The following is a 27,610-nucleotide window of genomic DNA, read 5'->3' as shown; positions in this document are numbered from 1 at the left end:
CTAGGAAGAATCTAAGACTGTACAGAGTCTAGTGACCTTGGCATAAGACAAAAAAGAGCTAAAAGCAGCAAAACAGTTAAGCACTTGACTACTAGCCAAAAGACTGACAGTTTGAAGCCACCTAAGAGGTACCTCAGAAGACAGGCCCGGCAGCTGGCTTCCTAAAGGTCACAGCCTTGAAAATCCCATGGAGCAGTTCTACTCAGACACACATGGGGTGGCCGTGAGTCAGAATCAACTCAATGGCCACTAACACAAGAAAAGATACTTAGATAAACTGAGCTTGAAGTGAGTTGCATGTATACTGAGGCGTTTACTCGTTTGCATTTTAGCCTCTAAATTGTATAATAAAGGTCTCTAAGAGTAGAAGCTAACCTCTACTTTCTTGACTCCTCCTTAACAAGTACTGTAATTCACCTAATGACAGATACTCTAAATGTTGATAGAAATTAATTCACTTCAGTGGTTATATAGTATGTTCCAATGTGGATGTAAGGCTGATTATCAGTTGAATGTTTTCATTGCAAGCAACAGAAGTTGAATGACTAAGTAAAGTGGAGATTTTTTTTAAAGGATGTCAGGGTAGCACATAGAACTGAAAGAACAGAATAGCCAGATCCAAAGAAAGAAATAAACCACTCCCAGTAGCAGGGCCTGTGGACCTACTCATAAAGCGTGTGTATGTCTCAAATGATCAGTTTTTATTATTTTCAGTCTGTCACAAATTGATACTTTTGTAAAAATATAAAATTATGTAAAGAAAAATAAGAAATGAGTGTTTAGAAAAATGAAATGAAATATATTTATTGAAATATATTTCAATTTACGTAATCAGGACAAACGTGGAAAAAGAAAAGAATTATAAGAATTGCACATGTGTATTGTTTTTTTTTTATTGAAAGTGTATTATAGAAGATTAATATATTCTCCATATAATCTTCATGTTCAAGTTACGTATATTTCAGGAAATGTCATAGTAGAATTTGTCAGTTGCAATGGAAAATACTTTGCTAACTTTATTTGTTCTATGACTTGGTGTTCCATATTATGAGGAGTCACTGAATACATTTGAACTATGATATTATTTGAAAGTGGTACTTGAGCTGCCTTCTTTGCTACAGATTGATTCCATATTTCCAGACATCTTAATATAGTCCATTGTGTATATTTATTTTAGACTCAGCAGTGTGAAGTGTACTATGAGAAGTAAAACACTAATTTTTATGTGTGAAAAAATAAAACATTTATATCTGTTGATTATTTAAATGCAGTATTCTTTTAAGTAATTGTCTTGGTTTTGAGCTTATTAAACATGTTTATATGTAAATACTGCTTAATTTTTTTGGTTTTATTGCTTCATTAGGGAATGTATCTGTACAGATGTGTTTAGGGCAGGATTTTGCCTTAGTGCCCAGTTACCTCCCCAGATTTGTGTTTTCTCTTAGGTTTTTGACCTCCGAAGATACTTTCCTTACTATGTTTTGGCTGCAAAATTAAAGAGGTGTTTTTTAATTTTTATCTGGTATTTTCAGGTATTCTGTGAAGGTTTCTCAGAGTATCTATTCCAGAAACAAAATCTCAGTCTCTTCACCTTCAATTTAAAATACTCTTGTTAAAATGTGCATCGGACCATATTAATCCCCTGTTTACAATCTTTAACCAGTCTTCAGTCTGGGCCCTGCCTCTCTCTGCAGCCTCATTTTACGTTACTTTCCCTTTTACTGAATATGGTTCAGTAGTATTGGACTCTTCCTCAAGTCAGCCATGCTTTTCAGCCCTCCCCATGCTATTACCTCTTCTTGACCCACATCCCTCAGTTCCACCTTTATATCTCAGCTGGTGTCACTTCCTCAGGAAGACTTCCTTGACGGCTTTATGCTGGGTTAGTGCCTGTTGTCATACTCCCCTAGCATCCTGTGCTTTTCTTTTTATTATATATACTGCTCTTCTGATTACTTATTTAATATCTATTTTCTCTTAGAGGAGAGAGGACTATGTTTGCCTTCCTGAGCACTATATTCCTAGCCACTAGCACAATGCCTGGCACATAGTAGACATTTAAAAAATAGTTGTTATTGAGTATAAAACGTTGATACTTAAGAATTATTAGACTTTTATAAATTAAGTAATTTGGGGGAAGGGTATTACAACTAAATGATTCTCTTGAGAAGGTTCAAATTGTTTTTTTATTTTTAAAGTTCGTTTGCCTTCAAACCCTAGATGTTTGAAGTAATCTGTTTTAATTTTTTATTTTGAAATAATGTTAAGCTTACAGAAAAGTTGCAAGAATAATACAGAAAATTCATGCGTGCTCTTCACCCAGCTTTTCCTAACGTAACAACTTACTTAACCATAGTACAATTACCAAACCTGAAAATTAACATGTTGCTGCAATACTGTTAATTAAACTACAGGCCTGATTAGAATTTTACCAGTTTTTTTTCCCGAATATCCTTTTCTGTCTGTATCAGGATCCCACATTGCATTGAGTTGTATCTCTTTAGTCTCCTTCAATCTGTGGCAATTCTCCAATCATGACTTTGACAATTTGATGCATACTGATCAGTTATTTTGTACAGTATCTCTTAAGTTTCTGTTTTTATTTTGTTCCTGATTTTTTTTTTATTATATGCTATCATTATTTATTTTGTTGCTCAGATTGTCCTAGTTTTGCCATTGAGAGCTTCCTCAGATGGGCTCCTATGTCGTTTTAGCATGCCCCATCATTTTTCAAGAATTATTTATTTTCTGGTATTATAAGATATTCTGGGCTCATCTTCTATTTTTGCTCCCCCTGTCCCAGCTCTGGAATCAGCCTCTTCTCTAAGGAGCCCTAACTCCTTTTATTGGAGAATGGTATTAAGAAACCATGCTGCGTGCTAGACGTGCTCATTGCTACTAGAGTATCATAGTTCCTAGACTGTCGGCTGACTAAGCTCGGAAACGTGTGTGCGTGCGCGCGTGTGTTAACCCTTGCATACACATATACCTATATCTATATCTATCTATCTGTATATATATAACAACCACGAGTACACACTGATGCCTCTGATTCCGGTTCAACACACAAGGTTCATTGGAGCCCTGTCCTTCCCAGACTCCCCAAGATACAGTTCCCTATTAACCTTCTTTTATTTTGTGCCTGAAATTTACTTGGTGCTTCTTTGATGCTTATAGTCTCATGAGATAGACTCGTAAATAGTAATTTAATGTATTACGTATACTCAGAGCAATTTTGGTCAGCAATGTCTCGTAAAAGTGTTATTTAAGAGGATACATGTCAGAGAAGTAGGGAGATAATATGAATATGCATGTTGGGGTTGAGAGAAGAGATGTCAGGGACAAGATGTTGTGCCGAAGAACAGAATTTGTTAAGGACTAGAGATAAGGAAAGGATGGCTGGTTTAGGGAATTGAAAGTGACTCAGGATAACCGGAGTTTGAGGTACAGTGATTGAAGCTAGAAAGAAATAGCAGCCAGCTCTTAACAGACTTTGCTGTGAGATAGAGTTCGACCATTATTGTAAGAACAATCGAGAGTTATTAAAGTGTTTTAAGCAGAGTAATTATAGTCCTTTTATTTCTTCTTTTTCACAATGGAAAACTATGTATAGCATAATCCTTCATTATTAGACTAAAAAAAATTTTTTTGCAAAATTTTCTTTGTACCTATTTGTATCTCATGGACTTACGCAGAGGTTTTGAGATGACATTTTCTTTGAAGGAACATCTTAGAGAAAGAAATGACTTATGAGTCATTGGGTGGTATAAACGCTAATGCAGTTGGCTGCTAACCAAAAAGGTGGGCAGTTCGAGTCCACCCAGAGGTGCCTCAGAAGAAAGACCTGGCTGTCTGGTTCCAAAAATAACCACCATTGAGGACCCTACGGAGCACAGTTCTACTGTAACACAGAGTCTCCATAAGTTAGAATCAACTCAGTGACAAACAGCAACAATAACAATTAAAGCCAAACTAATTTTAGGTCAGTAATGAGTTAAGGTTTTGAATTTAATTGAATAGACTCTTTTCAAGGAAATGGAGACTACCACCTGTTTATTTAAATATATAAAATCAATAAGCTTTTTTAAAATAGCATTTTAGTAGCCAATTGTTCATTTCCTTACTTTTATTGTTTTATATACTTCTCTTTTGTTCTCTCATCTTTCTCAGTGTGATTCTGTAATACATTTTGTCAGTTTTCTCTCAGTCATTGGTAGGGTCTCTTTACATCTGACTGAAATACTGATGTGTTAATGTTCATCATTAATGTGTTCTGTCTTTAGCTACATGCCTGCCACTTCAGAGAGAAATGAGGTAGTTGTACAACTATACTTTTTTTTACCTGAAATAAATAACCAAAGTGGTTATAATTCTTATGGTTCATTCTTATATTCATCATGCAACAAGAAGACTGGCGATTCAGTTAAGCTAGTACTAGCCATCTTGAATCATTATCAGATATTTTATATTTCCTTTGTTTATAACTCTAATCATATATATGTATATCCTGTTACTGTTCAGGAATGAAAAAGCTATGATTAGTAATAATTCAGCTAAAATCCCATTGCTGTTGAGTTGATTCTGACTCATAGCAACCAGGACAGAGTAGAACTGCCCCATAGGGTTTCCAAGGAGCAGCTGGTGGATTCAAACTGCCTACCTTTTGGTTAGCAGCCAAGCTCTTAACCAGTGTGCCACCAGAGTTCTAACTAGATAGATAAGATTGAGAAAATGGCTTTAAATATTTGCATACACCTTCAGATATGTAAAGTAATTAAGCTAACAGAATTTCCAAATGAAAGTACTTCAGTAAAAGATAATTCTCTTGAAAACGTCATATATATACAGATCAATGTTAATTTTGCCTTGTTAATGAAGAACAGTGCTTTAAAAAGAGCCCTTTTTCTTACTTTTTAAATAAGAAAACTTCTCTTTTGGGACTTATACAAATATCTGTCTTCAAACGGAGATACATGGAAGACTTTCCCAAAAAATATGCAGGCTGAGGTAGCCTTAAGGGAATCAATTTCCAGATCTTTCATATATACTGATTCCTAAAATTGATCTGCCTGAGAAATTGCCTACAGTCAAGGAGTAGCCTTTCAAATTGCCTTTCCCTGATTTTATAAAAGAAAGACTTCTGAATTTTATTAATATGCATTGCTTTTCTTGCCCCAAACAAAGGAATAGTTTGAAATAATTTGTGGAGTGTTGAGAAAGTGATTATCTTGGTAACAAACCCTTTTACAAGTGAGATTGTTTCCAATTCTTTGCTTTCAATGAAATTGAAGGATGACTTAAATTGTCAGCTTATATATTATTAAAACTAATTTTTTATAATAAATTACTGTGATTTTTAGAAAATACTTGAAAGGAGTTCAAAGAATTGACATCACTAGAAAAACTTCCTTCTGATTTATACTTATTTATGTGAACAAAGTTTTTTCTATAAGAATGAAAAATAGGGATAGAAATGATTCTCAGTTGTATCATTCTATAATATTTGTAATATTATAGCAAATAATGTAATATTTATGGATATATGAACTAATGCAGCTGGTTTTTTATATGAACTAATTGGAGGGGAAAAGTTCTATTCATTTAAATATGAGAGTCATTTTCAAATTTCCAATAAAATTTTACTTTTTATGTTTAATATTTATTAAAGTTTATTACATATTTATGTTAGTATGATGCAGTGTGTTCTAATATTTGTAATGATAGTTCAATCCAGAAGAAACTTTAATATTTAAAGCTTTGTGGCTAGGAAAGGTTTTGTTTTTAAATTTTAATTTATGTACATATTTAATAGCTAGGAAGTATGATAAGTTTATCAATAAATGACTTTCAAGCATAGAAACATAGTAGGATAAAATCCTGTAGTGTAAGTGGAATGGAAATAAAGTTCAAGAAGAAAATGAAATGATATAAAATTTCTAACAGCTAAAGAAGAGCTCGAGTGTGTATTTTATAATGACTGATGCTGGTTTTCAAATTACTGTGAGATTTAAATTCCATTAGCTATGTATATTTAAAGTGTCATTTTATTTTTAAAGGTGGATAATTACAATGTACCAGAAATTACATTGTTTACAACTTTTTTCTGTATGTTTAAAATCTTTTATTGTAACTTAAAAATATGCAAGATAGTTTTTCAAAATTCCTTTAGAGGTTCTTGTTAGGTGCTGTCGAGTCAGTTCCGACTCATAGCGACCCAGCGTACAACAGAACAAAACACTGCCTGGTCCTGCGCCTTCCTCACAGTCTTTTTTATGCTTGAGCCCATTGTCGCAGCCACTGTATCAATCCATCTGATAGATTAGAGGTTACAAGACCAAAAACATTGGAAAACCACTGGTGTATACCACTTCCTTTACTATTGAATTTTGTTCTTATTTGAATTATTATTTCATTTATTGGTATGTTTTGCCTAGCAGACTTTAGGTAGATATTCATCAGGGTGATAGTTAAGATTATATCAGAGCTTTTGTAGGGCCAGTGAGATTAATTTCATCTCAATTACATGTCACTAATGTGAATTAAAATTTTTTTTTTCTTCTTCTATTGTTATGTGCCATCAAATTGATTCTAACTCATAGGAACCCTGTAGGACAGAGTAGAACTTGCCCCATAGGGTTTCCAAGGCTGTAATCTTTAGAGAAGCAGACTGCCCCATCTTTCTCCCACGGAGCAGCTGTGGGTTCAGACTGCCAACCTTTCGGTTAGCAACCAAGAGCTTTAACCTTTGTGCCATCAGGACTCTTGTTATTACTTTTTTTTCTACCAAGTGTATTTTAAAAGTACATTTAGTTAAGCCTCAAATGATGAAACCTCGAGATAGGCTCAGATCAGATAACTTTGTTTAGAACAGCTTAAGCCTAGTTGGATTTGGAGTTGTTTTATAGAAATTAGTAGCTTTTTTTTTAGTAGCTTTAATTATGGAATATGAAATTAGGAGCTAGGAGAGGACTTAGAGATTGCCTGTTCTAATGCCCTCATTTTTCAAACAGAAAATGGAAAGCTAATTTGTCACTTGCTCAAGCTAATACAGCAACAGAACCATATCCAATCTGTCACCAGAGCCTATTGATCTTACCTCCAAAATATCTCTTGAATTTCCCCACTTTTCTGTTTCCAGTGCCTTTTTTCTCACACTAGTTTAGGCTACCATGAGATTTCACTTGATATCTACTGTGCTACATCTAATTGGCCTCTCCATATCCCCTCAGGTAAAAAGCGTATCTAATCACACCATCCCTCAGTTTAAAATTCTTCAAAGAAGTCTCATTGGTCTTAGGAAAAAGGGTAGTTGTTTATTCTGCAAGACCGAACCTGGTCAGGCCCCTGTCTGTCTCTCTTAGCCTTAACTTCTACCACTCTTCTCCTTACTCCCCGGACTCTAGTCACTCAGGCCTTCTCTTCAGTTCCTCAAATGTACCATGCCCCTTTCTGTCAATGGAATCTTGTTATATGCTGTTCTCGCTGCTTGCAATGTTCTGCGGCTTGTAATGAATATCTGCTTATCCTTAGACTCCCATACCTCCCTTCCCCCGAGTCCTTGCAGACTAGTTGAGGTTCTGCTGCTGGATTTTTGATCTTTACTTTTTTTCATAACCATATTACAGCTTGTATACTTGTGATTATTTTATTAAAGTCCGTTTTCTCAGACTGTAGTCTCTGTGAGGGCAGAGTTAAGTATTTTGCTTAGGAGGTATTTCTAGCACCTGCCACTATGCCTGGTGCATAGGAGGGACACAGCATTTGTTAAATGAGTGACTCTCAATGTAGTTCTGTTTCTACTACACCAATGATTTTAGAGTCACATTTATATCTTTAAATCTTCTTTGCCATATGATTTATATAATTCATCGACCCATCTGTTGATGAACTAGCATCTGGGAAAAAAAAGTTTCAAGTTAGTTATTCCCAGTTTATAAATGACACTCTTAAAAACAAACATAAACACACACACACACCTCTTCGTAAAAGCATGAAACCAATAGTGCTAAACATTCTTCCTATATTTGATGGAGCTTGGTCACATTTAATTTTTATTCATCAGCTGTCTTTTTTATGAGTAAGAGAAACTGAGATGTCGTAGAAATTATTGTGTATGGAATATAATAAAACCATAAAGAGGTGGTGGAGATAATACTAAAGCTAGCACTTCTCAAAGTGATGTTGCCCAGAATACTGCTACTGGAGATTTTATATAGATACTCTTCACTCCCTTTCACGTTCCCCTGCTTCCCCCCGATTTTCTCTCCCTACTCTCCCTGGAAGGCTCGTATTCTTAGAGAGAACTTCAGGAAATGCAGTATACAAAGTCCTCTTCTGTTAAAGTAACGGTGCGTATTAGCAGATTTGCCTTAATGCAGTTTCTCCGCTTTGGCACTGTTGAGATTTTGGACAGGATAGTCTTGTGGGGGATGTGGGGAGCTTGTTCTGGGCATTGCAGACTGTTTAGCAGGATCCCTGGCATCTACCCACTAGACTCCAGTAACACCCTCCCAGTTGTGACAACCAAAAATGTCTCCAGACATTGCCAAATATCCCCTAGAAGGCAAAATTGTCCATATTTGAGAATCACTGCCTTAAAGGAAACAGTTTAACTCTTTATGTTGATATTTCCTCTACTTACTTGAGGATGGAACTCTTCTTCATTTCCTTCTTCTGCATACCTAATTTCCTGGAAAATGCTGTTTTAAGTTATCATTTAATAAAGCTGAAACTAATTCTGCTATTTAGACTCCTCCTTAAAAATCCTTCGGCACTCTTCCATTGCACGTAGAATAATATTCAAACCCCTGAGCGCGGCCTCCCTGCTGAAAAGGCCTTTGCCTGCCTCCTGCACCTCACTGCTTGCTGTTGATCACATAGTGGGCCTCTCGCAGCTCCTCAGGCATGCCAGCTTTTGTTTTGTTTTGGTTTGTTTTTTGCTGTTTCTTCTACTTGAAACCATGTTGACCTTGTTCTTTCTTTTCTTTAGGTTCAAGTCTCAGATTAAATAAGTACAATAATTATTTGCTGAATAAATAAATGAATACTGTAATTTATCAGATGTTTCTGTTACAGGTTTAAATGCGGAGTTTAAAATATCTTTTTTATTGAGATACAATTGACCATGTGCCACAAAATTCACCTTTTTGAAGTGTGCGATTCCGTGGCTTTTAGTATGTTCACAAGGTTATGCAACCATCATCACTATCTAATTCCAGAACATTTTCAACATACCCCAAAAAGAAACCCTGTAGCCATGGGCGGTCATCCCCCATCACCCCCATTTTGCAGCCCCTGGCCATCACTAATCTGTTTTCTGTCTCTATGGATTTGCCTATTCTGAATATTTCATATAAATGGAATCATACAATATGTGACCTTTTGTGTCTGGCTTCTTTCACTTAAAAACTGTTGCCATCAAGTCGATTCCGACTCATAGCAACCCTATAGGACAGAGTAGAACTGCCGCATAGAATTTCCAAGGAGCACCTGGTGGACTCATACTGCCATCCTTTTGTTTAGCAGCTATAACACCTAACCACTACATCACCAGGGTTTCACTTAGCATAATGTTTCAGAGGTTCATCCATGTTGTAGCATGGACTGGCTGCATTCCTTTTCATGGCTGAGTAATAGTCCTTTGCCTGAATATACTACATTTTGTTCATTCATCAGCTGATAGACTTTTGGGTTGTTTCCACTTTTGGCTGTTATGAATAATGGCTGCTATGATCATTGATGTGCAAGTTTTTATGTGAACATGTATTTTCAGTTCTTTTGGGTATATGCCTAGAAGTGAAATTGCTGGATCACATGGTGACTCTTTGTTTACATTTTGGGGGAATTACCAGACTTTTTCAAAGCAGCTGCAACATTTTACATTCCCACCAGCAGTGTATGAAGGTTCTAATTTCAACACATCCTCACCAAAACTTGTTATTTTCTGATTTTTTTAATAACAGCGAACCTAGTGGGTATGAAGTGGCATCTCATAGTTTTGATATGCATCTACTTAATGTTAAATAAAGTTAAACATTTTTTTATATACTTACCGGCTATTTGCATATTTTCTTTGGAGAAATGTCTATTCAAATCCTTTGCACATATTTTAAATGGGTCGTTTTTCATTGTGGTGAGAGCTCTTACCAGATATATAATTTGCAAATGTTTTCTCCCATTTTGTGGGGTTTTTTTTTTTCACTTTCTTGAAAGTATCTTTTGAAGCACAAAATTTGTTAGTTTTGATGAAGCCCAACTTATCTTTTTTTTGCTTGTGCTTTTGATGTCATATCTAAGGATCCATTGTTAAATTCAGGTTCTGAAGACTTACCCCTATGTTTTCTTCAAAGAAGTTTATGATTTTAGTTTTTTAACATTGTGTCAACAATTTCATTTCAGAAAAATAATGTATGGAGCACATACTGTGTACCAGGCATTTTGTTGGGGGTAGGATCTATAAAGATAAAAGTTACCGTCGTCGTTCTTGGGTGCCGTTGAGTCGATTTTGACTCATAGCCACTCTACGCACAAAAGAATGAACCACTGCCTGGTCCTGCACCATCCTCACAATCATTGCTACACTTGAGCCCACTGTTGCAGCCACTGTGTCAGTCCATCTCACTGAGGGTCTCCCTCTCTTTTGCTGACTCTGTACTTTACCAAGCATGATATCCTTCTCCAGGGACAGATCTCTCCTGATCACACGTCCAAAGTACTTGAGAAGAAGTCTCGCCATCCTTGCGTCTAAGGAGCATTCTGGCTGTACTTCTTCTAAGACAGATTTGTTCATTCTTCTGGAAGTCCATGGTATATTTGATATTAGTCTCCAACACCATAATATAAAGGTGTCAATTCTTCGGTTTTCCTTATTCGTTGTCCAGCGTTCACATGTGTATGAGATGATTGAAAATACCCTGGCTTGGGTCAGGAACGCTGTAGTCATCAAAGTGACATCTTTGCTTTTTAACACTTTAAAGAGGTCTTTTGCAGCAGATTTGCACAATGCAATACGTTTGATTTCTTGACTCCTGCTTCCGTGGGCATTGGTTGTGGATCCAAGTAAAATGAAATCCTTGACTACTTCAGTCTTTTCTTCATTTATCATGATGTTGCTTATAGGTCCAGTTGTGAGGATTTTTACTTGCTTTACGTTAAGGTGTAATCCACACTGAAGGCTGTAGTCTCTGTTCTTCATCAGTAAGTGCTTCAAGCCTTCATTGCTTTCAGCAAGCAAGCTTGTGTCATCTACATATCACAGGTTGTTAATGAGTCTTTTTCCATTCTTGATGCTGTGTTCTTCATATAATCTGGCTTCTCGGATTATTTGCTCAGCATACGGATTCAGTATGGTGAAAGTTTACAACCCAGATGCACACCTTTTCTGATTTTAAACCATGCAGTCAACCCCTTGTTTTGTTCAAACAGTATCATTAGTACCACAGACAAGTAAAATTTTGCTGAACGGTCGCAGCAGTACATCGACAATAACTGCCAGAAATTCAAGTCGTATTCAGAACATAACATGGAATGAGGGATATCATTGCTGATGTGGATGGATCTTGGCCAAAAGCAGAGAATACCAGAAAGATGTTTACCTCTGTTTTATTGACTACGCAGAGGCATTCAACTCTGTGAATCATAACAAATTGTGGATAACATTGAGAAGAATGGGGATACCAGGACATTTAATTGTGCTCATGTGGAACCTGTACATAGAAAGATAAAAGAGAATCAATTAAGAAAATTGAGACTAGTAATAAAAATTTGAAAGTAACATCTACGAGATTTGAAGGAGTTATGTAGTAGTGGATTTAAAGAATTGCATTTTGAGAGAGATAGCGTTTGTATTCTAACCCAAAGATTGCATGAGAAATTAAGATGACATTTATGGTATAAAAATATTCTTGAAAGTAGCTGTAAAAAGCGTTCAATGGTGATTGCTATGCAGTAGGACTATTTTATCTTGATTAGCACTCTTAGAGCCATTTTCTATTAACTTTGTAATGTTGGGGGTGGATGAGAAAGAAATTGTCTGTCATCCACATATGTGAGGTAGAGATAAGACCATAATAGAGTTGACACAGAAACCAATGTCTCCCCTCCCTTTCCTGCTCACTTTTTTCAGTTCATCTGACTGAATGAATATTTATTTAAACTCAGAGCAAAGGGATCGCTACAGCAGTGTTTTCCGAGTCATTCTTCACTAATTATGGGTTTTTTTTTTTTTCACTCCTTTTGTCTTCTTTTAGTTGATGATACATTTTACTAAGATTTGTACTTGTTTATGCTGGCTTTCTTTGAACTAGGCTTAGTTGTTCGTAACTAATTATTGAATTCAGGACATGTTAAGCCCATGTAATACATAGTAATCACTTTCACATAGTTAATACGTAGCTGTTCTTTATCTTATAATGAGAAAATACAGTGAGTCTATTACTATAGGAAAAAAACAAGGAAATCATCTAGGCTCTCTTTACCACAATTTCGTCACTTATAAAATAAGGGAATTAGGCTAATGGAGTTCTGAAAGCTGAGATTCTCTAATTCTCCAGTTCAGGGTTACTGATTTATAATCATCCAGCAGGCAGTTTACAGGACGTGTCTTATAACAGAAGATGACGTTCTGCAAATCAGCATTTTTCCAGTTATTCACAATCAGAGTGAAAGACTTCATCACTCTATGTATCTCTGAATTCGAATACAGATACTCTTTTTAACTAGCTTTTTTTTATAGTAGTTAGTTTTTACTAAGTATAATTTAAAGACTTGGATGTGACATATTTTTTCATTCTAGTTAATAATATTCTTTATACAGTATAATCCTTCATTTATCTTTTATGAATACCTTTTTGTTGTAATTGAATTAAACAGTACAAAAAGTGTAGAAAGCAAAGTGTGAGAATCCCTCTCATACCTCCTCCCCTTTTGAAGGAAATAATCACAATTAACAGTTTGATCTATAAATGTATATATGAATATTTATGTACTTTTTTTCAGAAATGGGGTTATGCTGTATGTATTCTATGACTTATTTTTTTTTCTCAGCAGTATCTTAGAGATTTTTCATCCATGCCAGTATGTGTCTGTGTCATTTTTTAAATGGCTAAATAGTATATATAACATTATCATAATTTATTTAACCACTCCCCTTTTGTTGGAAATCAGTTTGTTTTCTTTATCACTTTTAAAAATAATGGTACATGAACATCCTTGTAAGTAAATTCATTGTGCAGAGGGAGATTCTTTTAGAATATATTTCCTACACGTAGGATTGTTAAATCACAGGGAGCCCATTGAAAATTTTGATAGCTGTCAAATTGTCTTCCTGAAAGCCTTTACAAATTTACATTCTCACCAACAGGAAGCATGTTCATTTATTCTCACCATTGCCAGAATGATACCACTATTTTAAAATATTTTCCAATGTGATATTGAAAATTATATTTCATTATTTTAAAATTGTATGCAGAATAGTTGAGCATCCTTTCATTTACTCATTGTTCCATTTGTATTTCTTTTTCTTATGAATTGCCTAAATTTGCCCATTTTTCTTAATATCATTTTAATATTGTAAGAATTTTTAAACTATTTTGTGCATGAATCTTTTACTTTAAATGTTGCAAATATATTTCCCTGTCTGCTTGTTTTAATTTTGTTGGTGGTGTCTTGTGGGATGGAAATTTTTCATTTTATGAGAATGCTTTTATGGCTTTTATGTTTTGTATAGTGTTTAGGAAAGCCTTCCCCATGTAGAGTAATTAAAATGTCATGTTTTATTCTGGTATTTTATAATATTGTTTCTTTAACGCCATCTGGAGTTTATTCTCAATAATTTGCCAATTGGCCCAGCCCTATTTGTTGTGTAATCCATTCTTTTCTCAATGATCTAAAATGCCTTCTTTATTTTAACCTGTATCTCTGTGTATGTGCACATCTGTTTTTGGACTTGCTATTCTGTTCTTTTTGTTGTGTTTTTCTAACTCTACTTCTAATTAGTTTACACTACCTTTTTTAAATCTAAGAGGACAAGAACATTGTCCTTCATTTATTTTTTTCAGCTATATTTCCTGTTTTTTTTCCTCTTCCCTCTTTGTTAGCTATTCTTACTGTTGCTATAACCTTATTCTGCCCTTTACTAATTTATGGCTATTGAGTTATATGTGAAGTAGAAAATTAGATAGCAGACTCCTGGTATAATAAGGTAAAAGAGGCTTTAAAGCGAAGAAACGAAAAATTCATGGGAGATTGATTCGTAGGTAGAATGTGCATACTAGAGTTTATTAAATATGCTTTAGTTTCTCAGAGGCGTAGATTTGTTTCCAGGTTCTTGGTAATATTCTAAATAGTTTATATCACTGAATATATAATTTCTGTATATTAATATATGGTAAAATTATTTTGAAATAGTAGCTATGTTTAAATTACTTCACTGAACAACTTGTTCTATTTCCACCATTCTGCTAACCAAAAGATCGGCAGTTCTAATCCACCAGATGGTCTTTGGAAACTATGGGGCAGTTCTACTTTGTGGTATAGGGTTGCTATGAGTCGGAATCGACTCGATGGCGATGGATTTTGTTTTAGCATGTCAGTGAAAGGTGTCTGTTAATAGGGAAGCTAAGTATATATGGCCAAGCCCATTTTTTGTTTTGGGTTTTCATTGCTACTAGCACAATAAAGAATAAAACTGAAAAAATGCAGGTAATTAGTAGACTCTTCCTATTTTAAATCAGGTACAGCAAGATGCTGTTATAAGAGCAGCTTCTGTTGCCATGGAACTTCTAAACTCAAGGTCAGCTTTAAAAAAAGAAGTCATGACCTGCTTTATGCTTTAGAAAATCATCTCAGTGGCCTTGGACAGCTATAGCGTTTATTATACCTAAATTGCTGAGGTTATGTGAGGAGCTTTAAGTGGCCATATCTTCTGTACTGCACAGTCAATAGAACGTACTATACTATATATCTAAAGGTATATGAAATAGGGAAGAAGGCATGTACAAACAGAAGTTAAGCTTTTGTGCAGTGTTCATTTTTTTATATTTGTGTTATCTAAATTAAATGAATAGATTCAATCTGCTTTAAAAAAATTTTTTGTTGTAAGAATATAAAGAGCACCACATTTGTAAATTCAACATTTTTCATGTGTAAAATTCAGTAAAACTTATTACATCAATCATATTGTGCAACCAGTATCCATTGCCAAATTTCCCATCCCCGTAAACAAAAACTGTGTGCTACCTAAACAGTGATTCCTCCCTTTCCCTGTCCCTCCAGCCCCTGGTAACCACTATTAAACTCTAATCTCTATACCTTTGCCTATTCTAGATACTTCATATTAGTGAAACATACAGTATTTGTACTTCTATGATTGACTGATTTTACTCAGCATAATGTTTTCAAGGTTCATCCATATTGTAACATGTATCAGATTTCATTTCTCTTTGTGGTAGAATAATATTCCATTGTATGTACAGACCACATTTTGTTTATCTGTTCATCTGTTGAAGGACATTTAAGTTGTTTCTACCTTTTTGCTTTTGTGAACAGCACTGAAATGAATATTGGTGTACATATGTCTGTTTGCATTGCTGCTTTCAAGTCTCTTCCATATATACCTAAGAGTAGAATTGCTGGTTCATGTAATAGCTTTATATTTAACTTTTTGAATAACTGCCATACTGTTTTCCAGAGTGGTTATATCATTTTGCATTCCTACCAGTAATAGATGAGTTTCCTTTTTTCTACATCCTAGCCAACATTTGTTTTTTTTGTTTGTTTGTTTTTAATTTTAGCCATCCTAGTGGGAGTGGAGTGATATTTCATTATGGTTTTGATTTACATCTCCCAGATGACTAATGACATTGAGTGTCTTTTCATGTGCTTGTCGGCCATTTGTATATCTTTTTTGGTGAAATGTCTATTTAGATACTTTGCCCATTTTTCTTATTTTTAGCTTTTGTTTTTCTTTAAATTATCTCTGCTGCTATGAGACAGAGAGAATGTGTGTGTGTGTGTGTGTATTGCAGACTAGGGGAAATACTATTTCTCTTATTTCTAGGCAGCTATATTAAGAATTTCTGGCATTGCACTAAGATCTGGGCCATCTGAGTGATGGAGAGGCACCTACACTCTTTCTAGACATTTCAAGCTTTGTCTGCCAGAAATAGAATAATTAATATATTGTGATTAGCATCTTTAGAGTCTAGGCAGATCTCACTTGGGCAAGAAACATCCCTTTTTATGCTTGAGAGTTCCTGAAGCTACATATATCTGTACTTAGGGGTTAAGTAGACCGTTATGCTATATGAGAGAACTTACAAAGTGAATTGAGTCTACAGAGACATATACTAATTGAAAAACGGTGTTTTAAAAATACCTGCATTTATGGTTTCTTTTGACATCATAGACCCCATATTACCACATGGCAGTAACTAACTAGACAGTCATGTGTTGTCCCATTTTCTCTAGTCTACATGACTCCTTATCCTAAAGGTACCAGTTGCCTTTTATCACTACACTTGTACAGTCATTAATTCGCTCAATTCCTTTACGTTACCTACCCAGCCTCCTGAAGGTTTGCATTATCTAGTTTATACCCATCAGTCCATTCTTCTTTCTCTGTGTCTGGTGCAGCTGAAGAAAAAAATGAGTAAATAGCAATTTAACATGGAACAATAAGTTTTTGCAGAAAAATTTTTACATTCTTATCTTCATACTTTAGCTGTTGCAGTTTTTTTCTTCCCTGAACTCAGCTCAACTCCCAACAGCTTGTTTCTTGGTCACCTCTACAGTTGTGTCTTCCTCTTCTGGAGTAATAGAATGCTTATTTTCTCTACCAATTATTTACCGTTTATTATAAAATCTTAGAATTTTGGAGATCACGGAGATCTAAGAGATTGTCTCATTCACGTCACTTTTATTTTACACATGAGAATGCAATACCCATAATAAATTATTTTAAATTTATTATAGTAGAGATTTAGAGTCTCATTCAGTTAAAGAACAGTCTGTAACCAGAGAGGGCAGTGAAGTTATGTTACTGGGGGAGGAACAACTCAAAAAAAAGGAGGGTGACAAGAGACAGAAAGGGCCACATGAACTAGAGACTACATCATCCTGAGACCAGAGGAACTAGATGGTGCCCAGCCACAACCAATGACTGCCCTGACAGGGAACACAACAGAGAACCCCTGAGGGAGCAGGAGAACAGTGGGATGCAGACCCCAAATTCTCATAAAAAGACCAGACTTAATGGTCTGACTGAGACTAGAAAGACCCCAGCGGTCAGGGTCCCCAAACCTTCTGTTGGCCCAGGACAGGAACCATTCCCGAAGCCAATTCATCAGACATGGATTGGACTGGACAGTGGGTTGGAGAGAGATGCTGATGAGGAGTAAGCTACTTGCATCAGGTGGACACTTGAGACTATGTTGGCATCTCCTGTCTGGAGAGGAGATGGGAGGGTAGAGAGGGTTAGAAACTGGCAAAATAGTCATGAACGGAGGGAGCAGGCTGACTCATTAGGGGGAGAGTAAATGGGAGTATGTAGTAAGGTGTATATAAGTTTATATGTGAGAGACTGACTTGATTTGTAAACTTTCACTTAAAGCACAATAATAATTATTTTAAATAATAATAATAAAGAGTGGTTTTGTGTTACTGTGAAGAGGCCTTTGATTAGTCTTTTCTTCATTTGGTTCATAGTTCCTTTTTCAGAGAAGTACATCTATAGTTGTTGTCATTTTGAAGATTAAGAAAGTAGTAACTTTAATTTTGATTTCTCTGATTTTCTTAATTGGCCTTTGGACATTAAATTTAAGCGTTGTTTTCTTTGCCTTTCAGTTACAGATGAGGACACAGTAAAGAGGTATTTTGCCAAGTTTGAAGAAAAATTTTTCCAAACCTGTGAAAAGGAACTTGCCAAAATCAACACATTTTATTCAGGTGAGTAGTCTTTTTGGTATAACATAAGAGAGACAATTTCTGCGCTTAGGGAAGGAGAAATTCTACCATGCATCATTTAAACTTCTGGTCAACATTTTTTTAATTGAGGCATGTTTTTCTTGCTGTACTGCATTTAAGGGATATGTTCTTAAGCTGGGGTAGTAACATATCTGGTACCTCAATGTTTGAGTCTTATGTGGTGGTCATTGCCTAGATTCTCTGGCAGTTCCAAGGATTTCTGCACCTCTTTGTGAAGCAGTACCTTGATAGAGCTTCACAATCCATGGCCCAGCCAAAGCTTTAAAGAGTCAGAATCTTCATTTCATCATCTTATTCAGAGCTGAATTATATAGCCTATCAATTACGTCAGTTTTATGCCTCTCCACAGCCTGGAGCACTCATGTCTTATTTCTCTAGAGCATTCCAGAATGGTATCTACAAGATGGCACTGGAGTACGAGAAGAAAATGTTGTAACTTTTGAGTTTTTTCTTTTTATATATATGTGTATATATATTTACACACACATACATATATATGTTGTATTTTATAACTATATATTAGTAAAACAGCACATGTCAATAATTTATAAATAAATGTCTTAGAGATACTTGTTCAAAATTTTTATTGGTAAATCTTCATTATGAATAATTTTGGAAACACTGCTCTAGAGCGCTGCCTTCAGCATCAAGATTTCCTTCAAAATCTTCCATTCCTGGTCATATACCCAAAAGACTTGAAAGCAGAAACACAAAAAGACACATGTACATCAGTGTTCGTTGCAGCACTATTCATAATAACCAGAAGATGGAAACAACCTAAATGTCCATCAACAGACAAATGGAAAACCAAAATGTGATACATACATGCAAAGTATTACTCTGCCATAAAGAAAAATGAAGTCTTGATACGTGCTACAACATGGATGAACCTTGAAAACATGCTGAGTGAAATTAGTCAATCACAGAAGGACAGATATGAAATATCTAGAATAGGCAAGTTAGATTCAGAGGAATATTTCATCCAGACTTGGAAAAAAACTTACCCATAATCCCTGTTACAATATTGAATTTACAACTGAATGACTGGAATACTTATCAGTTGTAATATATCTATGCCTTGAGAAGTAATGGATAAACAAAAATTCCTACCCTATACATTTTTATATTTGATATCAAAAAAATAAAAATATTCTATATATTTTCCCTTTTATTTTTTTTTCTCGGTAATATGTGATATGCAAATTACATTCCTACTATTAATAAATGGTTATTAAATTAAAGGAGATTTTAATTTTTTATTCTGTCAGCAGTGATAAATGAGAATATATCCTCATCTTTGGTGAAGACTTTGGAAATACCATAATCTTATTATTAGCATAATCATAAACCAAATGTAAGTGTGGGTTAGTCTAAGGGCAAATAGTTTTATAAGGACTTTACTAGCTTCTTTTTTAGACTTTGATTTTTTTTTTCCTAAGTTGTCCCCAGATTCTAGAAATATCTTATTTATGTTTCCTTTCTCTGCAGACCTCTCAAGTGGAAGCTGATAATTCTCTTTTTTGACACAGTGGGATATAGGACATGTAAGGGAGGGAAAACAGGCAGGAAGAAAAAGCTGCTAGAAGACAAGAGGCTGAGTCCAGCTTTCTCTTAGCTCATCGTTCTTCTTTCCAAATCAGTATTTTTACATATTCCTTAAAAATGGATCTTCTTCTAAGCATCAGTATGCAATATAGCATGCTACTCTCTGCCATTCCTGTTTGCAACTACTGACCTCTTTGTTGCTCATTTAGAACTTAAACACCTGCCTCCCAGTCTAAATCTCCACCCTAATTTTTGTATCACCCTGCGTGACTTCAGTGCCCATGTGAGACAACCCATTTTCAGTTCCACTCCTCTTTGGGCACATACTGCCATGGCCATATCCATCACCCAGAACTGCTCTCCTCTAAAGTATTAAGTTCTAAAATATGGCCACATCTCCCGGCCTTTAAGCTTTTTACTCTCCTAGTCTTTAACATCTCTTTTCCATCTCACAGAGCTCAAGTGCCTTGATTTCTTCATTTTATTTCAGCCTATCATGCCTTCCCAGATTTACTTCCTTTTCCATCAGCCATTTAAACCACTTCGTCCCTTTGTGTTTTCAGTTTATCCTCATTGCCTTATATTGCTTCTGCCCAGCAAAAGTCCAGTCATGGATCAGTCCAGTTTTTTTACCTTCTTAATGCCTACCTTCAGGGCTACTTAGGACAACTAGAAAAAAAAAATGATACAACAGCACAAATTGGAACTACTATAAATTCATTGTGTACTCAACTATGCCCTCATAGCTATCTGTGGGTTTTAATCAGCACCCTTTTCCTTGTCCACAATGCTTTCTTAAGCCTTATACCACTCTCCTCAATTCTCTAATCCTTTCATCTTCCTCATTATACTCATTGTACCCTCTGCTTTACAAATAAAAATGAAGACCATCAACTCCTGTTGATGTGTAATACTTATGTAAATCTCTGCCCCCGCCCCCAAAAAAACCATACCTATTCTCATCTTTATTTGTTTCCCCCCAATCTTTGTGGACAAGGTATCCCTCTTCAGTCCATAGCAAATATTTACAACTAGTGATTCACTTTCAGGTTCTTCAGTAGTTATTTTCTCTAAGATTTACTGAATAAATGTATCTTTAACTTCTCTTCTTATTGGTTCAGTCTCCTTAGCAAGTCTCTCCCTTCAGACAAAAAAATAAACGAACAAGCAAATTTCTTGACTCTATATCCTCCCCCTCATCTTCCCTTTATGGCTGGACTTCTAGAGAACAGTTTATGCAAAGGCACGGAGCCATGAAAGGGCATGGCACATATGGAGGTCCTTTCGCCTAGATCAAAAGCCCTGGTGGCGTAGTGGTTAAAAGCTACGGCTGCTAACCAGAAGGTCAGCAGTTTGAATCCACCAGGCACTCCCTGGAGACTCTATGGAGCAGTTCCACTCTGTCCTATAGGGTCGCTATGAGTCAGAAGTGACTCAACAGCAACGGGTTTGGGTCTTTTGTTTTGTTTTGTTTCCCTAGATTACTAGCACCTAAAGGCAAAGACAACATAGAAAGATTATTCAAAACCATGCAAATGGATAGGTTTTCTACAAGAGTGAAATGTAGAGAAGGAATTGCAATGTTCCAAGGGCAAAGATAATTTCCACAATTAGGATAAAGAAGAACCAGCAGTGCAGACAAAGAAGGAGAGGGCAACCATGTAGAAAGAAGAGGAGGACGCTAAAAGAGGAGGGTATTTTGCAGTGGAAAAGGGTATTTAGAATGAGAAAAGCCTATTGGATATGATCTTGGGCAGTAAATAAAATTATAAGATCAAGTTTATTAGTATTTTTCTTATACTCTGATTTTTGGGGGGATGTTCTTTAAGCCCAACTCTAAATGGATTTAGATCACAAAGAATAGGTAATGCTTTCTGGTTTACAAAGAAAAAAAATATATATGCTCTTAGTAGTAGGTGCATACTTTTTATGATTTGATTTACAGTAAAAAAATATATATATATATATACATTATGACCCAGTACACATGTACAGATGTGTATTTCATGTATGTTTGTACATATCTATATGAGTGTACCCAACCCGTTGCCGTCGAGTCGATTCCGACTCATAGCGACCCTACAGGATAGAGTAGAACTGCCCCATAGAGTTTCCAAGGAGCACCTGGTGGATTTGAACTGCCAGCCTTTAGGTTAGCAGCCATAGCACTTAACTAGATATGCTGTATATTTAAATAATTGAGAAATATTTTCATCAAACAATACTAATACTACTTGTAATATACTCTATTTGCTGTGTTTTTCCATTTCTGTTTTTTTTGAGTGCTGTTACAGTCTACTAAATTGATTTCATGACCCAGTATTGGGTTGCAACTATCACTTTGAAAAATAGTGTTTTAGAATATGTGTCTTAGTCACTTTTCAGACATAATTTTAGGCTTGCTATTAATTGAAAACTGGGGGGCTATGATTTATATGATTTAATGAAGAGTGCCTGGGTGGTGCAGACAGGTTAAGTGCTCCGCTGCTAGCTAAAAGGTTGGTGGTTCAAACCCTCCCATAGGCACCTCAGAAGACAAGCCTGGTGATCTGCTTCTGATAGGTCACAGCCTTGAAAACCCTATGGAGCAGTTCTACTGTATACAGAAGAGGTTGCCAAGAGTTGAAATCAACAGCAACAAACAACAATGATTTGATAACTTGCCTTTCTCTGTGTATATTGTCAGGGCCATTGGGCAACGTCTCTTGATGCCATCACAGAGTAGGTTTAAATTGATAGTCTCCAGAATGATTTTTTGCCAGGTCAGGAAGTAATGGGTAATATGAAGACATGATGGACAGAAATAGAATTTGGCACTTGTCCTAGACAGTATCATTTTTCTCCTTATTTAGGCTTCTCCAAAGCAGATTGTCTGGTAGAGTGCAATCCTCAGACACTGGGACACATGAAAATCTAAAATAATACAGGGGTGTGTTCAGTCATAAACCCACCTCCACCCGCCTACATCTCACAGATTGTTTAACGGTTAGCGAACAGAGGGTAGTTAAGGACAGGTTGGAACTGAAAATAAGAATCCATAATCCTTCAGTTTTTGAGTGAGATACAGCCTTGACTAAAGCCTTTTAAATACCCCAAACAAAATGCTATGCTATATTATTGTGCCTATTACAACAAAAAAGCCAAACAAACAAGCAAATACAACCTAGAACAAATGCCTCTAAAATTTGGTCATTTTTTTCATACTAATTATATTTTGGATTTTTCAACCATAAGTACATTATTTAATTTCCTAAGCCTTGGTGTACTTGCTTGTAAAATGAGCAAATTGATTCCCGATCCTCTAGGGTTCCATTATGTGAGGAGTCAAGCTATTTTCAATATTTCAGAAAACCTGACATAAGTTATTTTATTGTTCTTTCTATTTTATTGTATAATTTGAGTTAACAAGAAATGGGCAAACAAATATTTATTTCTTTAGATTTATAGGTAAAACCTTGTAGTGTTTGGAGACCATGGGAGGAGAGGGGAATTTTAATAAAAGAAAAATCCTTTTTAGTGGAATTGTTGCTAATCACTCAAGTAGAAATCTTGCAGATCTCTTCTAGCGCTAAAAACAGTATCAATCCTAAAGGCAATAGTGTTACAAACCTTTTCTGTGTTGACCAGTTATGTCCTTTTCCACTGAGAGATAATGATAACTTCATGTTACATCATTCTTCTCTTTTCCTAACCCAGTTGCCTTCTCTCTCCCTGCAAAATACTTAGCTTCTAAATGGTATTTGTGTTATGTGCCTACATTTCAAAAAAAAATCTTAGGTTATATCTGTTTCTTTTAATAGTCCACAATTAAAACAGGCAGGGCCTTTTTATTGGTTGGAATGTTTTAAATACCCAAGTGCTTTTCCTTTCTTTCTAGGTAATTTCTTTTTTTTCCTATTCTCCCCTGATTTTATGGCTTCAGTTATGTTGGGAACTTGCAGCAGTGTTATGTGCTTTTCCTTTCTTTACCAAAAGCAACGAGGAAGGGGAGCGGAGAGGAGAGGGGAAGGCAGGGAAGAAATAAATTGCCATGGCATTTTATAAGTAGGAAGATCATGATGATAGAAATAGATTTATTTCTTGACTATAAAATGTTGTCAAGCTTAGTATAAATGCAAGACCAATTGGATAGTTACTCAGAACTATTCCTATTATACTTATTCTTACAATCCTGTTATACAGTTTCTTGCTGTATGTTTATTTTTCTTTATCCATTATTGATTTATATTGTTTTGCTCAAAAAGAATTGGAGGCAATGTATAATGTTATACCATTTAGTAGTTATATTAAATGTTTAATCATCTATGTGTGTAGAATGAAACATAACTATCTCTTTCACTGAAATACTAAATATTCTTTTTTTACAAGTGATGTAGATATCTAGTATATCTAAATTACAACTTAATGGCTGGTTTTGCTCTTTGCTCGTGTGTGTGTTAAAGCATAGATTAGATATATGTTTCATTAGGGTGATCGTACATCTGTAATATCGTTTAAAATTCCCTTTGTCTTAGCATTTTTTCCTACATCATGACTCTCTTAAGGTCATTACAATAGAATCTGTTACTAAGAGCTATTAAAAGATTAGGAAGAGGAGTGAGGGAAGTGAAATTAAAGCAGCCAGTCTTGCTTGCTTACTTTTTTTTTTTTTCTTTTTATACTTCTTATTGTGCTTTAAGTGAAAGTTTACAAATCAAATCAGTCTCTCACATAAAAACTTATATACACCTTGCTACATACTCCCAATTGCTCTCCCCCTAATGAGACAGCCCGCTCTGTCCCTCCACTCTCTCTTTTTGAGTCCATTTCGCCAGCTTCTAACCCCCTCTACACTCTCACCTCCCCTCCAGGTAGGAAATGCCAACATGGTCTCAAGTGTCCACCTGATCCAAGAAGCTCACTCCTCACCAGCATCCCTCTCCAACCCGTTGTCCAGTCCAATAAATGTCTGAACAGTTGGCTTTGGGAATGGTTCCTGTCCTGGGCCAACAGAAGGTCTGGGGACCATGACCACCGGGGTCCTTCCAGTCTTAGTCAGACCATTAAGTCTGGTCTTTTTATGAGTATTTGGGGTCCACATCCCACCGCTCTCCTGCTCCCTCAGGGGTTCTCTGTTGTGTTCCCTGTCAGGGCAGCCATCAGTTGTAGCTGGGCACCATCTAGTTCTTCTGGTCTCAGGATGATGTAGTCTCTGGTTCATGTGCCTCTATTTGTCTCATGGTCTCATAATTACCTTGTGTCCTTGGTGTTCTTCATTCTCCTTTGATCCAGGTGGATTGAGACCAATTGATGCATCTTAGATGGCTGCTTGCTAGCATTTAAGACCCCAGATGCCACTCTTCAAAGTTGGATGCAGAATGTTTTCTTAATAGATTTTATTATGCCAGTTGACTTAGAATTCCCCTGAAATCATGGCCCCAAACCCCTGTCCCTGCTACACTGGCATTCGAAGCGTTCGGTTTATTCAGAAAACTTCTTTGCTTTTGGTTTAGTCCAGTTGTGCTGACCTCCCCTGTATTGTGTGTTGTCTTTTCCTTCACCTAAAGTAGTTCTTATCTACTATCTAATTAGTGAATACCCCTCTCCCACCTTCCCTCCCTCCCTCCCACCCTCCTCTTGTAACCACAAAAAAATGATTTCTTCTCAGTTTAAACTATTTCTCAAGTTCTTATAATAGTGGTTTTATACAATATTTGTCCTTTTGCAACTAATTTCACTCAGCATAATGCCTTCCAGGTTCCTCCATGTTATGAAATGTTTCACAGATTCCTCACTGTTCTTTATTGATGAGTAGTATTCCATTGTGTGACTATACCATAATTTATTTATCCATTCTTCCGTTGATGGGCACTTTGGTTGTTTCCATCTTTTTCCTATTGTAAACAGTGCTGCAATAAACATGGTGTGCATGTATCTGTTCATGTAAAGGCTCTTATTTCTCTAGGATACATTCCAAGGAGTGGGATTGCTGGGTAATTCTATTTCTAGCTTTTTAAGGAAGTGCCAAATCAATTTCCAAAGTGGTTGTACCATTTGACATTCCCACCAGCAGTGTATAAGTGTTCCAATCTCTCCACAGCCTCACCAACATTTATTATTTTCTGTTTTTTGGGTTAATGCCAGCCTTGTTGGAGTGAGGTGAAATCTCATCATAGTTTCGATCTTCATTTCTGTAATGACTGATGATTGTGAACATTTCCTCATGTATCTGTTAGCTACCTGAATATCTTCTTCAGTGAAGTGTCTATTCCTATCTTTTGCCCATTTTTTAATAGGGTTATTTGTCTTTTTGTAGTGGAGTTTTTGCAGTATCATGTAGATTTTAGAGATCAGGCACTGATCAGAAATGTCATAGCTAAAAACTTTTTCCTAGTCTGTAGGTAACTCTTGTTACTCTTCTGGTGAAGTCTTTGGATGAGAATAGGTGTTTGACTTTTAGGAGCTCCCAGTTAACTAGTTTTTCTTCTGCATTCTTAATAATGTTCTGTATTAGCCATGTATTAGGGCTCCTAACGTTATCCCTATTTTTTCTTCCATGATCTTTATCATTTTAGATTTTATATTTAGGTCTTTGATCCATTTTGAGTTAGTTTTTGTGCATGGAGTGAGGTATGGGTCTTGTTTCATTTTTTTGCAGATGGATATCCAGTTATGCCAGCACCATTTGTTAAAAACACTGTCTTTTCCCCATTCAGCTGTTTTGGGGCCTTTGTCAAATAGCAACTGCTCGTATGTGGATGGATTTACATCTGGATTCTCAATTCTGTTCCACTGGTCTATGTATCTGTTGTTGTACCAGTACCAGGCTGTTTTGACTAGTGTGGCAATATACTAGGTTCTAAAATCAGGTAAAGTAAGGCCTCCCACTTTGTTTTTCTTTTTCAGTAATACCTTATTTATCCAGGGCCTCTTTCCCTTCCATATGAAGTTGTTGATTTGTTTCTCCATCTCATTGAAGAATGTCGTTGGGATTTGGATCAGAATTGCATTAAACGTATAGATCGCTTGTGGTAGAATAGACATTTTTATAATGTTAAGTCTTCCTATCCACGAGCAAGGTATGTTTTTCCACTTATGTAAGTCTTTTTTGGTTTCTTGGAGAAGTGTACTGTAGTTTTCTTTGTATAAGTCTTTTACATCTCTGGTAAGATTTATTCCTAAGTATTTTTTAAAAAAATAGTTTTTTTTTTATTTTATTTTATGTTCTTAGGGGCTACTCTAAATGGCATTGATTTGGTGATTTCCTCTTCGATGTTCTTTTTTGTTGGTGTAGAGGAATCCAACTGATTTTTTATGTTTCTCTTGTATCCCGATACTCTGCTGAACGCTTCTATTAGTTTCAGTAGTTTTCTGGAGGATTCCTTAGGGTTTTCTGTGTATAAGATCATGTCATCTGCAAATAGAGATACTTTTACTTGTTCCTTGCCAATCTGGATGCCCTTCATTTCTTTATCTAGCCTAATTGCTCTAACTAGGACCTGCAACAAAATGTTGAATAAGAGTTGCGATAAATGGCATCCTTGTCTGGTACCAGTCTCAAAGGGTATGTTTTCAGGCTCTCTCCATTTAGGGTGATGTTGGCTGTTGGCTTTGTATAAATGCTCTTTATTATGTTGAGGAATTTTCCCTGTATTCCTATTTTGCTAAGAGTTTTTATCATGAATGGGTGTTGAACTTTGTCAAATGCCTTTTCTGCATCAATTGATAAAAACATGTGGTTCTTGTCCTTTGTTTTACTTATGTGGTGGATTACATTAATTGTTTTTCTAATGTTGAACCATCCCTGCATACCTGGTATGAATCCTACTTGGTCATGGTGGATTATTTTTTTGATATGTTGTTGAATTCTATTGGCTAGAATTTTGTTGAGGATTTTTGCGTCTACATTCATGAGGGATATAGGTCTATAATTTTCTGTTCTTGTGGTGTCTTTACCTGGTTTTGGTATCAGGGATGTGGTGGCTTCATAGAATGAGTTAGGTAGTATTCTGTCCCTTTCTATGCTCTGAAATAGCTTTAGTAGTAGTGGTGTTAACTCTTCCCTGAAAGTTTGGTAGAACTCTGCAGTGAAGCCGTCCTGACC

At 35.8% G+C, this 27,610-nt stretch overlaps 1 protein-coding gene across 1 annotated transcript in view; it reads left to right on the top strand.

Annotated features, from left to right (window-relative positions):
- Window positions 1–27,610, top strand: part of XPR1 (xenotropic and polytropic retrovirus receptor 1) — a 270,301-nt gene that overhangs the window by 141,594 nt on the left and 101,097 nt on the right. Inside the window, exon 3 of the mRNA XM_003410859.4 lies at window positions 17,842–17,943. Coding sequence (XP_003410907.1) covers window positions 17,842–17,943 — 102 coding nt within the window. The remainder of the gene's footprint in view (window positions 1–17,841; window positions 17,944–27,610) is intronic.

This window comes from Loxodonta africana, chromosome 25 (assembly GCF_030014295.1).
Source record: "Loxodonta africana isolate mLoxAfr1 chromosome 25, mLoxAfr1.hap2, whole genome shotgun sequence".
Lineage (NCBI taxonomy): Eukaryota > Metazoa > Chordata > Mammalia > Proboscidea > Elephantidae > Loxodonta > Loxodonta africana.
This window is presented reverse-complemented; position numbering and strand designations above follow the sequence as displayed.